General features: G+C 48.6%; 1 protein-coding gene across 2 annotated transcripts; it reads left to right on the top strand.

Annotated features, from left to right (window-relative positions):
* The first annotated feature begins 1,353 nt into the window (after window positions 1-1,353).
* On the top strand, window positions 1,354-7,182 carry DHH (desert hedgehog signaling molecule). Of its 2 annotated transcripts, none has more exons than XM_043968694.1 (3): window positions 1,354-1,860; window positions 5,538-5,799; window positions 6,073-7,182. In XM_043968694.1, the coding sequence occupies exons 1-3, from the start codon at window positions 1,549-1,551 to the stop codon at window positions 6,696-6,698; spliced, it is 1,200 nt and encodes a 399-aa protein (XP_043824629.1). In that variant the 5' UTR covers window positions 1,354-1,548; the 3' UTR covers window positions 6,699-7,182. The 2 variants fall into 2 exon arrangements, with proteins under 2 accessions (XP_043824629.1, XP_043824628.1); XM_043968693.1 differs by having other exon boundaries at window positions 5,538-5,805.
* Window positions 7,183-13,812: the final 6,630 nt, after the last annotated feature.

Here is a 13,812-nt window from a genome sequence, read left to right as displayed (position 1 = left end):
GAGGGCTGTGGGGAGAAACACCACCACAAACTCATGGTTGTCCAAGAGTTTGGATTGGGCTGAGAGGCAGGTGGGAAACAGCAAGGCAGGGAGTATCAGAAATCTGCCCCTGCCCCAAATCAGGTACATTTATTTTCAATTTAGGTTGAACCACTTCCCCCTCCCTGCTGCCCATCTGCTGACCCCACACACACCCCTTTCAGCCAGACTCAAGACTGACTATACCATTCATACTTTCTGTGTCCTTGGGCTAGGGAAAAGGTCCTGCCCCTAACTGCTACATTTTGCTGCCTAGGATCATTTCCCAATTTGGATCTGCGGCAGAAATTTTGGATTGAGAGGAGGGATTTGGCCAAAAGGCCCCTCACCCAGGGATGGTAAAGCAGCAGGTGTCCAAAGTGCCTGGTAGATGCACTCTGAGGCAAATCTTCAGTCTCAGAATCATGTGTGGGAGGTTATCCCTCTGGGTCTGACTGTAGGAGCAAAGTACCTCCACACCTCTGGTCCCCCCAGCTAAGTTTTATCCACTCCAAGGCAAGAGAACTGGAATGGCTGGAGATCAGTCTGTGGTCTAATGTGGAATAGCATTTATACTAACACTGAGGTTTGCAAAAGTACTTCCATGTTGCTATTTTGTGTCATCCTCAAGATAGCCCTGGGAGGTAAATGCTGTTATTACTCTCATTTTATAGCTAAGCAGGCCAGGAAGTTGAGTAACTTACCCAGGATCACCCTGCTAGTAAGATAGGTAGAATTCAAACTCGGGTCTTAACTCCCAAGTCCATCATTACCCATTGCGCCACCTAGCTGCCGTGGTGTAAGGGAATGAGAGCAATCTACTGGGGCGGGAAACCTAGAATTTGGGGAAATTTCAGGTCAGATATTCGAACCCCCCAGAAGGCACTGCGATCAAAAACTGGCACTTAGGGGGCTGGGGGGTGGATCGAACGTCGGCCCTTATCAGACCTTGAAGGAGAGCCAAGACCTGTGGAGGAACTGGGACAGTAGGGTGGCAAAGCCACTGGCATTTTTGACTCGTTGAGTGCCCCCAGACCTCTTCCCACCCTCCTCGCCCCCCCGCCACTCCCCCCACACACACACGTTAAGCCATACACCGGCTGCTGACTCCAGCCAGCGATTGAAAGCCGGCTGCATGGAAACGGGGTGGGAGGGGAAGAGGGGCGTTGGGTCTGATGCTTGAGCCCTTGGAGGCTGGTTAGGCCCACCCGGGGGGTGGGGCAGGAGAGAGTGGGTGGGGCGTATAGCCACTTAAGGCGGAGTTCGGCCACACCGTCCTGGGTAGCGAGTAGAGCCGGGTCCAAGGCTGGTACCCATTGCCCCTTTCCTAGACTGTTATGTTATAGTCCCTTAGTGGCGGGTCACAAACTCCGGGGGCATGAAGGAAGATCCTCGGTACCAGGACCGTTTTCAGCGACAGACATCAGTGTGAGCCCTGCGCTCCCTGGCTGAACCTCCACCTGCTGCTAATGTCCAAGTGACTAGAAGCCCCCGTGAGGACAGATATTCCTTCCCCTTGGGGCGGGTGCCATGGCGCTGCGGGTAAGCTTGGTGCCCGTGTGCTGCCTGGCACTGCTGGCTCTACTAACACTGCCTGCCAGGAGCTGTGGACCGGGCCGGGGACCTGTGGGCAGACGCCGCTATGTGCGAAAGCAACTTATACCGCTGCTCTACAAGCAGTTTGTGCCCAGCGTGCCGGAGCGAACCCTCGGTGCCAGCGGACAGCCCGAAGGTAGAGTGGTCCGGGGGTCGGAACGCTTTCGAGACCTAGTCCCCAACTACAATCCTGACATCATCTTCAAGGATGAGGAGAACAGTGGGGCTGACCGCCTTATGACCGAGGTAAGAAAAGGCAGCCCCAGCCCCATCTCTGTCTCTCAGGTGTCTGCCCCTACCTGTATTGGACATGCCCGCTGCCCACTTGCCCTTCCCTGTGGCGCTCTGGGACGGAGTTCCCACGAATCCTAGGACACCTCTCCCTCACCACCACCCCTACTTTGCAATCGTTGCAGCCTAGATAGGACAAGCCTCGTCTCAGAAGGAGATACCTCAATAGAAAAGGCTTGAAGAATCACCGAGGAGTAAACTGGTGAGGGAGGGAGGGCAGTTGGGTAGGACTAATGAGAGTGAAAGGGAGAAGCTGAGAAGGTGGGGGGAGGGGTTGTGGAATGGCGGCAGGCGAGACGGGAAATGACTGAGGCGTGGACCGGGGGTCAGTCACCGAGCTAGGCAGGAAGGGCTGAGGTGAGCCGGGGGCCAGCAAGGCCCTGGAGTGATCAGGGAGTCTCCTGAGGAATAAGGGGCAGAGCTTCAATAGCTGACCCTCGTGTGCCAAGCTCTCTCCAGGACTACTCAGGACTGTGGCTGAGGACGTGGAGAAAGGAATTCCTGAGCCACAGGGTGGAGATACCCATGCTGGGGCATTTAGGAGCCCTGTCCCATTTCAGAATACCCATCTCCATTGGAAGATTCCACCTCACTCCACCTCACCCCTCCAGGAACACTTTCAAGAGCCCTATCACTATTTCTGAGGATGTATTAGCAGGAAATTCCTGCAAAGGGTCCCTGTCCCCAAGAATCCTTTCCCACCTTGAGAACATCAGAGTGAGAAGCTCTGAAATTAGGGTCAGGATTCACTATGTCTAACCTCACTGAAACCTGGATGTCTCCTTCCCACTTGGGCTCTAAGAAGTGGCCAGCTCAGAAAGTTAAAGGGAATCAAGGGCTCTTGAATCTCATAACCCTGTTGGATCAAGGAGTCCACTTTTGTCTAGTTGGAGGTGTGCAACTGGATGTCTGGAAGATGAAACCAGCTTTTCACAATCAAATTCTCAAAAGAAAAGAAAAGGTATTGAAACAATTGTTTAGATAGAATAATGGATTCGAACCAGAAGAGAACTTAGCCTCTCGTTTTAGAACCAGAAAGAAACAATCCTTTCATTTCTAGATCATGGGACTGGGGCCCAGAGAAAAGTGACAGGTCACTCAGTTCATTAGGAGCCGACCTAGGACTAGAACCCACGCCTCCTTAGATTTCCATTTTTCACTTCCAGGATCCATTGTTTTCATCTATGTGGGAAAAATTATCACCTGATGTACAACCTTTTAGCCACAAACTTCAGATTTTGAGAGCACAAGTATTCAGGTGGTAACAGGCTGTACTTAAACTCTTTTCAATTTGGCAGGGTCTGCTAAGGCTTGCACTTTACTGCCCTGGTCTTTTGGGAACCCAGGATTACCTCTGCCCTTTGTGGCACATTGGAATAGGACTTTAGTAGAGGGGTTTTTGCCATTATACAGCGTTAAGAAAAGAAAAAAAGGGAAAAAAGAGAAGAAAGGGAGAAGCAATCTATGTCCTCTGGACAAGTTAATTCTCCATTCTCCATACTAGCTGTGTGACCCTAAGTGTCAACTTCTGTCTGCCACAGTTTACTCATCCATAAAATGGGAACAATAATGGCATCTATCTCACATGGTGGTTACAAAGATCGAAGGCGATACTGCTTTGGCCCCTTTAATTGATTTAATTGATTCTTATTCTGGAGAAACTGTCCAGAGGGAATTCATCCTCTTTCCCCATTCAAACCCAGGAGACCCCAATTTACAGCTCCAACAAGTTTCCTGCTCAGCACTTATTACATTGGAAATTGGGGCTTCCTTCCGGCCAGGGCCTTCCCTCCTCGGGCCTGTGCCTACTCACATTTCTCAATGATACCTGTAGCAGGCAGAATTGGAATGGAACCTTTTATTGTATGGGAATATAGGAAAGCCCTCCACACACACACCCCATCCCCATCCCCATCCCCGCACTATATGATATACTTCTTAGACCCTCACCTCACCACTGCCTGGCAGCAAAATGGCCCCATTGAACTGAGCTCCATTGGAGAGCCCCAGCTCTTAGCTGTCCTGCCCCCGCAGGTCAGGGCCTCCTCTTAGTCTAATGGCCACAGCAACGCAGCGACTTTTCTTGCTCCCCTTCATTTTGTGGAACTTGCTGGAGGTGTAGAGGTTGGGGGTAGGGGACCAGGAGGAATATTTTCCCCCACCCTTGTGATGAGGAAAACCGAAGCTAAAGGTGAGTGGGCGGGACTGGGAAGAAAAGGAGGCTGTTCCCTCTCCGCCTCCTCCAGGGGGTCCCTTTCCAACCCCTCCCTTCTCCCCACTATGAGTCAGGCCAAGGTCTCTTGCTACTAGACTGTAACTATGAGCGATAACCGCAGGCTCACTCCCCCAGAGTCAAGCTGTGAGCCTTCGCCTCCCTTCTCCGCCCACCCCCAACTTTCACCTCAAATCAGGGATCTCCTCATTCATGGGCAGTCCGGACTGGGCAGCACACTCCTCATTCCCAGATACTGCAGCCCTGTCTTTCTAGGCAGTAGCCTAGAGGAGCGAGAGGTGGGGTTTCTGTGCGCTTGGAGATCCCTGGCTAAGACTGGGCCCACGAAGAGTTGGCCGAGCTGGGGGAGGGGGCTGTGGCGCTCCTCTGGGAGAGGGGGGCGCGGCTCACTGCCCTTTATTCTCCCCGCGCTGGGGCGGCTGAAAAGAGTCTTTGTGGCTAGAGCTGCTGAGTTCGCTTCTCCCGCCACTGCCCCGGCCCCGGCCCCGGCCCGGGATTCTCACCCGGTTAAGTCATCCCGGAGAATGGTCATTGTGCTTTCCGCAGCCCCCGCCACTCTAACCTTTCCTGTAGTCTCGGCCCCTCCAGGCGCCCCCTAGGTTCCTCACTCCCACTCCCTCTCCTCTAGGTTTGTGGTGCCTGAAGGGGTTAATTAATGCTGGGGGGAGGTGGGGGAGGTGGTGGTGAGTCGGGTAGCGGGAGGAGGAGGAGGAGGAGGAAGGAAGGAAGGAAGGAAACAGTGCCCGGTGCCAGGGGAGGCAAAGAAACAAAAGATGAATCAGGCGGAGGGAGGTCTGGGCCCAAGCTGAGGCCCAGATGGCTTAAATAGGGACTCTTCTTGGGGGAGTCGGCCCAGCCTCCCCCTACGGTTCCCCGGTGGAGCCACACCCCGTCTTTCTCTGTAAAGCAAGTTGCATTGGGGGTAGGGGTTGGGGGGGGCATCATCTAGAACCTAAGCTGAGTTGAAGTGCCAGCACTTTTGGAGGGGAAAGGGGAACCAGAAATGGTGGTAAGATATGATTCTCCTCATAGCCCTTTATTCCAGGAGGGGGCTTCCCGGCCTTCCCATTGGGTTATTTATTTGTTTGTTTATTTTATTTTATTTTATTTTTGCGGGGCAATCAGGGTTAAGTGACTTGCCCAGGGTCACACAGCTAGTGTCAAATGTCTGAGGCCGAATTTGAACTCAGGTTCTCCTGAATCCAGGGCCGGTGCTTTATCCACTGCGCCACCCAGCCACCCCCTCCCTTAAGTTATTTAAGAAAGATGAAAGGTTCAAAGAGAATGGATTTTGGGGGGTAGGGGGGGACGACTCTGGTTTTACGTCTCATTTCTCTCCCCGTCCTCCTACCCTCTGATTACACTCCTCCAACCCCTACATACCTTCTTTCCACCCCAGCGCTGTAAGGAACGAGTGAACTCGTTGGCCATCGCCGTCATGAACATGTGGCCAGGGGTGCGCTTACGGGTAACAGAAGGCTGGGATGAGGACGGACACCATGCCCAGGACTCACTACACTACGAAGGCCGGGCCTTGGATATAACCACGTCGGACCGCGACCGCAATAAGTACGGGCTATTGGCACGGCTAGCAGTAGAGGCTGGCTTCGACTGGGTACATTACGAGTCTCGCAACCACGTTCACGTGTCTGTCAAAGCTGGTAAGGGTAAGGCTTGGGTGGACCAGGGCGGATCCTGAAAGCATCACTTGCTGGAAAGAAAAAAAGATACTGAACCTGCCCGAAAATGAGCCCAAGGGGACGGATCCCATTGTAAATCACGGCGAATATCCCTCTTCTAGCCAATTCCTTGCCCGGGTGGGAGCAAGAAGGCGGAGATGGAGAGTGTGCGGGAGGGATGGGGGGGGGCGGGGCGGGGGGGAAGGGGGATTGTGTAGTCTCGGTTTAAGCTTTCTCCCCTTGCTCCCACCGCAGACAACTCTCTGGCGGTGCGGGCAGGTGGTTGCTTCCCAGGAAATGCCACGGTCCGTCTGCGGAGCGGAGAACGGAAAGGACTACGTGAATTGCATCACGGAGACTGGGTGCTAGCTGCAGATGCAGCCGGCCGGGTGGTCCCCACGCCGGTGCTGCTCTTCCTAGACCGAGACTTGCAGCGCCGGGCCTCGTTCGTAGCCGTGGAGACTGAGAGGCCCCCACGCAAACTGCTCCTCACACCCTGGCACCTGGTGTTTGCGGCCCGCGGCCCGGCGCCTGCCCCAGCTGACTTCGAGCCAGTGTTTGCTCGCCGATTGCGCGCCGGGGACTCGGTACTTGCCCCAGGCGGGGACGCGCTTCGACCAGCGCGCGTGGCCCGTGTGGCGAGGGAGGAGGCCGTGGGCGTGTTCGCACCTCTTACCGCGCATGGGACTCTGCTGGTGAACGACGTCCTGGCCTCCTGCTACGCTGTCCTGGAGAGTCACCAGTGGGCTCACCGTGCCTTCGCGCCCTTGCGTCTGCTCCACGCGCTAGGGGCTCTACTACCTGGTGGGACAACCCAGTCGATAGGCATGCACTGGTACTCCCGCCTCCTCTACCGTCTGGCAGAGGAACTACTGGGCTGAGAGTGGAAACGCCTAAGCACGGGCAGAGACGTGGGCACATGAGTGGGGACCGGAGGATCCAGACAAGATAAGAATCGTTGAGAAGGAGCAACAGAGAGAAGAAGGATGAGGACGGAGGAGGAAGGGCCGGGTGAGGGGCTAGGATTGAGGGGACTTTGGCAAGGTGTCCTAAGGAGGAATAAGAAGGTTGTGCGTGGATGAAAGCAGCATTTCCCTCAGCCGCCATTCTTTCCTCGGCCCTCTACAAATTCAATTTGATCCGTTTAAATTCAACAAACATCTATTAGGCATATACTGTATGCTGGGCACTTTACTAGATGTGGAATGAGATGCAAAGATAAATATTTTACAGTCCCTGCCCTCAGGGAGCTTACAACTACCTTGTCCCTTCTGAGTGCCCTAGTTCCTGGCCGGTAATTTTATTTTTCTATTTATAAATGGTAATATAATCTTCCAACTCCTGCCCCGGTTCTATGCCCAGTCGGGCATTAGGAAGAGCCCTGATCAGCTCTAATACTGTCACAGCCCTTTTTTTTCTCTGTGTGATCTAATAAAAGGAACAATCCATGTATGAGATGTCAGCTCTGAAATGCCCTAAGTTTCCGTTACCACGACCTTGCCCCCTTCCCAACCCAGGGCAGTTCTAGTCTCAGCACAACATTACGTGGGGCTCAAACTTGAGCCTCTAGCTCACCTACCCTAGGGATTGCCAGCCCACCTGGGAACAAAATGCAATGAGTATCAAGCTGGAAGGCAAGGACTGGGGAGTCTTTTACTCTCTTGGGCTCTCTGCCTCTTCCCCTCCCTGTCCCCAGTCACCCACCTCCTTGTCTCCTGTTACTAAGCACCCTCCTCCTTGAATTCCTATCCCAGTCATTTGCATAATGAAGGTCAGGATGAGAGGGGTGGTTCCTTGAAAGTTACCCTCCCCCTTATCTGCTAGAGACTCCCAGCTGGAATTAGGACAGTGACGGTGTGTGGTTTTGTGTGTGGGGGGTGTATGTGTGTGTGTGTGGGGGGGGTGCAGGCCTTCTCTCAAATCATCTCACTTTCTCATTCTTTACAAACCCTTAGTCCAGACAGAAGCCCTAATGATTAGCTCCCCATCCGTACCCCTAACCTATGTGGAATAGGAGAGGGAAGATGCTGAGGCCTGCCTGGTTATGAGTCCACACTTCAAGCCTAGAATACATTCATGCAAAATGAATTGAACACATCAGGGACCTTTCTGAGTCTTTGGGTCTCAGCACAGAAGATCCACAACTGCATCCTAGGAAAGATTGAACACCAGGCTAGGCTAAATACTGTAAGGTCAGAGGTCACAAAAATGCCAGGTTTAGTTCTAGTTAGGAGAGGCAGAGGGCAACCCCCCTCTGTTTTGATGCCTGCTCCTCAAGGCCAGGACCCTGGTGGGTGCCACCCTCTGGTGGCTATAATGAGAACTCTATTCTAGCAGTTTACCCCCTTAAAGAAATGATGGTATATTCCTACCGGAGTCAAAGGAAAGGGGAGACTGTACCACATTTCAGAGTTAGGGGGAGAACTGAGTAGGGGAAGGTTTGTTGAATTTATGCAAAGAACAGCATTCTTTGGGTTTAGATCTAGAACAGTCTTTCCAGAGCTCAAAGTCAGAACTTAACCAGAGATACTAAGAGCAAGTAAAGGGTTGGGTTTTTTTAATGGGAAATTTTTCAGTATGCCTCCATCCTCTCTACCTTCAGTCAGTCCACAACTCTGATTTCCCTATGAGATGGAAACACAGTCAGAAAAAATAAAATTGGAGTATTTCAGCTTCTGTTTAGGCTCCTTGATATCATGCATTTGTGTCTTGTGTGTTTTAGCTATCTTTTCTCAGTTTACATCCTTTTTTACCTCCACAGCCTTTGAAATTGTTAATTAACTGACTTCTTAATGCTCTTTTTTCCCCTAGGTTTTCTTGACTTTGCTCTCTCCTGGTTTGCCTCCTACCCATCTGACTATTCCTTCTCAGACTGCTTTGCTGGATCTTCCTTCAGGTGGTACCTGATAGTGGGTGGATCCATCAATACTGAGCTTGAACCCTTTTCTCCTCTCCCTCTATATTGCTTCATTTGGTGATCTCACCAGGTCCCATAGAATCAATGATCAGGGGGTAAACTGCTATGCAGATGATTCTCAAATCTATTTATTTAGTACTAACCTCTTTCCTGGGATTGCAGTCAGGAAGACCTGAGTTCAAATCTGGCCTCAGACACTTACTAGCTGTGTGACCCTGGGCAAGTCACTTAACCTCTGCCTTAATTCACTGGAAAAGAAAATGGCAAACCACTTCAGTATCTTTGCCAAGAAAACCCCATGGACAGTATTGGCATGCTATGGTCCATAGGTTCCTCTTAATGCTTTTAATCTGGAGCAGCTACATGGCACAGTGGATAGAAAACTGGTTCTGGATTCATAAGGACCTGAGTCAAATCCGGCCTCAGACACTTGACACTTACTAGCTGTGTGACCCTAGGGCAAGTCACTTAACCCAATTGCCTCATTTAAAAAACAAAAACAAAAACAAAATGCTCTTAATCCTCTGTTGACTATCTCCAATTTATCCTGTTTATAGTTTAATGGTACATATGAATTGGATGTGACTGAACAACAACAATCTTTTTTTCTGACTTCCAGTCTCATATCTCCAATAGCCTGTTATACCTTTTAAACTGGATGTCAAGGTATTTTAAATTCAATATCACCAGGGGCAGCTAGGTGGTGCAGTGGATAAAAGCACCAGCCCTGGATTCAGGAGGACCTGAAGTTCAAATCCAGACTCAGACAATTGGCACTTACTAGCTGTGTGACCCTAAGCAAGTCACTTAACTCTCATTGCCAAGAAAGAAAGAAAGAAGAAAGGAAGGAATAAAGAAAAATTCAATATGACCAAAACTGAATTCATTCTCTTGTCCACTCCCACCACCACCAAAAAACCTTCCCCTCTTCTCAACATCCTTATTACTATTCAGGGCAATCCTCCCAAGTGATGTAGGCTTTAAATATAATCATCATCCTTGACTCATCACTCCTCTCACCACCACCCCCATTCCCATAAAATGAGTTGCCAAGTCCCTCTCAACATTTCTCCTCTATGCCCCTTTTTCTCTTCTGCTACTTCTGCCACTGTGGTACAAGCATGGCTGTCCTATTGCACTAGCCTGATATTTATTCTCCCTATGCTAAGTCTCTCCCACTTCTAGTCTATCTTCCACTTAGCTGTCACTTATTTTCCTAAAGCACAGGTCTGGCCATGTCAACTCCCTTTTCAAATAAGCTCCTATTGAGTCTGCCTATCACCTCCAGCATCAATAAAAAAATCTTACTGTTTAGACATTCAAATCCTTTGTAAGCTGGCCCCTTCCTACCTATCCAATTTTCTTACAGCTTATTCCCTCCCACATACTCTGTGATCCAGTGACATTGGCCTCTTTGCTCTTCTTCAAGCAAGATACTCCATCCATAGGCTCTGGGAATTTTTTTTTCTAGCTGCCAGACCCCTACTTAGAAATTCTCTTCCTCCTCATTTCTTCCTCCTGGTTTCTTCAGATTCCCCCCAAATCCCACCTTCTGCAAGAAGGTTCTTCTTAATGCTCTTAATCCTCTGTGAACTACCTCCAATTTATCCTGTTTATAGTTTACTGGTACATAATTGTTTACAGGCTATTTTCCTACCAGATTATGACCTCCTTTAGAGAAAGGGTTGTATTTTTTTTTTTGGTCTTTTTCTTTATCCTCATCAATTAGCACAGTGCCTGGCACACAATATTTGTTGACTTGACTTGATTTAGGGTCCCATGTAGTCATGACCAAAAGGCAAAATTTCAAAATTGAAGTCTGCCTTCAATTTAAATCAATAAATATTTATCAAATGCCTACAGCAAGAGGGTGTTGATCAGGGAACTTGAATAAAATGAATTCTTATTACAATTGATAAAATTAAAGGGAAGAGACCTTTGTCAGGAAGGGGAACCTTTTGTGGAACCAAACATGCCCTTTGGCTCCATTTTGAAAGACCTAATTGGTCCCCATACCTGAGAGATTGCCTGAAAGATGATTGACCAAGGAACAAAGAAAAAGGGCCCTGGTTGGATGATAAGCATTATGGAAAGCCAATATCTTTTGGATAAATCTCTTTCAGGGCCTTTTCCATCATTTCCTCTTAAAATTCCAGCAAGAGGTAGATGTCATGGAAGAGACAGGATTTCTCTTCCCAACTGTAAGGTGGCTTGCCTCAGCTTGCCTAAGGAGCAATTTATATTCCTGGTGTCTCTCTTATGCCTTTCTACTTCTTTCCCTGACCAGGAATGATGGATCCTGAGAAATACACATTTCTAGCTTTGACAGTAAGTAACCTTAATCATCACTAGTTGTTAAGCTTGGGTGCTGGCTGCCCAGATGGCAATGAAAGCATAATAGCACGCTTTTTGGAGAAGAGCTCTATGACAAGAGAATCCTGCGGTTGAAGGACTAAGGAAAAGCATTCCATACCTTGTTACACACATTGTATATTGAGTACCTTTACCACAAGGGACTCTGTTACCCACATTTTTGGGAGATCCTAGACATGTCATACCTAAGTTTTGTTTCCAAGATTTCCCTGGAGTTTTAGTCCAGAGTAAGGGTACAGTCAGAGAAGGAAAAGCCTGACCATCTCTTTTTACCCCTTTGGAGTCAGACTTCTCACCCCAACATAAATCCTGGTTCATCTGAGTCCCTTTGTGGGAATAGGCTCTCCTGGGCCTTAGGGCACACTACTGTATGAAAAGCAGTGTGTGGGGCAGCTAGGTGGCACAGTGGATAAAGCAAATTCAAGAAATATTGAGAATGTAGAATCTTGGTAACTGATTGGATATGGGGGTGGTGGTAAGTAAAAATTGATACATTTTCTCCATTTCATTATTTTTTAAAATCTGGGTCAAGCTACAAGTGGGAGGTGTTGCATGAGGCCTTGGGCCACTTGTTAATGCCTCTCTCTAAGACACTTAAGCCAAACTGGACAACCTCCTATTTCCTGTACACAGCATCCCATGTTCCACTTCCTGACTTTGCACAGGCTATCTCCCATGCCTAGTATTTGCTCCTTTCTCATTTCCACTTGTTGGAACCCTTTACTCTCTTCAATGCCCAGCTCAAATGGCACCTTCTGGAGGCCTTTCCCCATTCCTCCAGTCACTGCTCCCTTATCATTTTTGTATTTATTTTGCATGTTTGTCTTCAAACATGTAATCCCCCTAATAGAATTCAATCTCTTTGACATGAGAGGCAGGAACGATATAAAGCAAGTGCTTAATAAAAGTTTGTGGGTTGATTTAGTGAGTGGGTGGGCTCATTTTGAGAAAGTACGAGAAAATGTGGGGTATCCATCATATAACCTCATATAGGCACCTTTGAAGAAGGAAGGAACCTTTTTCATATAGGTCCTGCCAGCAGGTAGTTCATTCATCTCTAAGAAGGCAGTGTTTAACTCCATCAAATGTAAAGTGCAAGTAAAGCTCAGAGAGATGCAGGATTCTTGGTTCAGTAAGGAGGCAGATAAATTCAGTTTTACTACTGATAGTTATAAGCCAAAGCACTTTTATGATACCCTGAAGCTATTTATGGGCCAAAGACCCTATGGTGGGTCTTACTACTCGTTACTGATGGAGCCACATTGATTAATGATAAGGACATGATCCTGGAGAGATGAACCAAGACACTTCCATAGTATTCTCAACAGACTGTTATCAACCAATGCTGACTGTATACCTCAGGTTGAAGTCAATCCCTCTCTAGTCGAATTTCCAACAGAGAAGAGTTGTGAATGCCATTAGGCTCCTTTTGTGTGGCAAAGTGCCTGGTGCTAATTTTATTCCAGCTGAGATTTACAAGTCAGGGGGTCCACTGCTCATACAAAAACTTACTGAAATCTTCCAAATTATATGACAAGAGGAGGTTATCTCCCAGGAGATCAAGGATGGTTCTGCAGTCCATCTCTATAAAGGAAAGGGGAGTAGGTTGCCCTATGACAATCACAGAAGGATCTCTTAGTCATTGCTGGCAAGATTCTTGCCAAAGTCTCCCTTCATAGGTTGATCCTTCACCTGGAAGATGGTCATCTACTGAGAGCCAGTGTGGCTTCAGAAAGGGCTGAAGAATGGTTGATATGGTGTTTGCTTCCCAGGACCTCTAGGAGAAATGCCAGGAGCAGAATGGAGGTCTGTACACAACATTCATGGATCTGACCAAGGCTTTGATATTGTCAGTTGTAAGGGTTTATGGAAAATTAGAGCAAAATTTGGGTGCCCAGAGAAGTTCATTAATATCATATGTCAGTTTCATGACCACATGCTCTCCCAAGTTCTGGATAATGGACAGTGCTCTTGTGCTTTCCTAATCACCAATGGAGTGAAGCAGGGCTGTGTGCTTGCTCCCATGCTTTTTAGCATGATATTTTCAGCAATGTAGCCTTCAACAAGGATGAAAATGGCAGCAAAGTAAGCTACTACATTAATGGAAGGTTATTTAACTTGAAAAGGCTAAAGCCAAGACTAATGTGGAAGAAGTGTTGGTGCATGATCTTTTGTTTGCAGATGATTGTGCACTCAGTGCAGCCAATGAGGCTGAGATGCAACAAAGTATGGATCAATTCTTTGCTATTTGTGCTATTTTGGCCTAACAATAACCCCAAGAAAACAGAGGTTCTCCACCAACCATCACTAAACCTTCCATACATGGAACCATCGTTATAGCAAATGGAGAAATTTTGGATGTTGTGGATAAATTCACTTACCTCAGCAGTATACTTTCCAGGGATGTACAGATAGATGATGAAGTTGATGAATGAATTGCCAGAATTAGCTCAGAGTTTAGAGGCTTTGAATGAAAAGTGTGGGAGAGAAGAGGTATTACACTGCTTACCAACTGAAAGTCTATAGAGGCATTGTGCAGACCCTCATTGTTGTGTGCCTGTGAAACCTGGACAGGAATACCCAAAGCTAGCCTCAGGGACAACCGAATTGCTTCCATTTGAATTGTCATAGGACAGATTCTGAAGGTCACCTGCAGAATACAGGTATAGGGACATTGAGGTTCTTTTGTGAGTTGTCAAGCATTC

This window comes from Dromiciops gliroides, chromosome 5 (genome assembly GCF_019393635.1).
Source record: "Dromiciops gliroides isolate mDroGli1 chromosome 5, mDroGli1.pri, whole genome shotgun sequence".
Taxonomy (NCBI): Eukaryota; Metazoa; Chordata; class Mammalia; order Microbiotheria; family Microbiotheriidae; genus Dromiciops; species Dromiciops gliroides.
The sequence above is the reverse complement of the archived record's forward strand: the minus strand, read 5'-3'. Positions and strand labels throughout refer to the sequence as shown.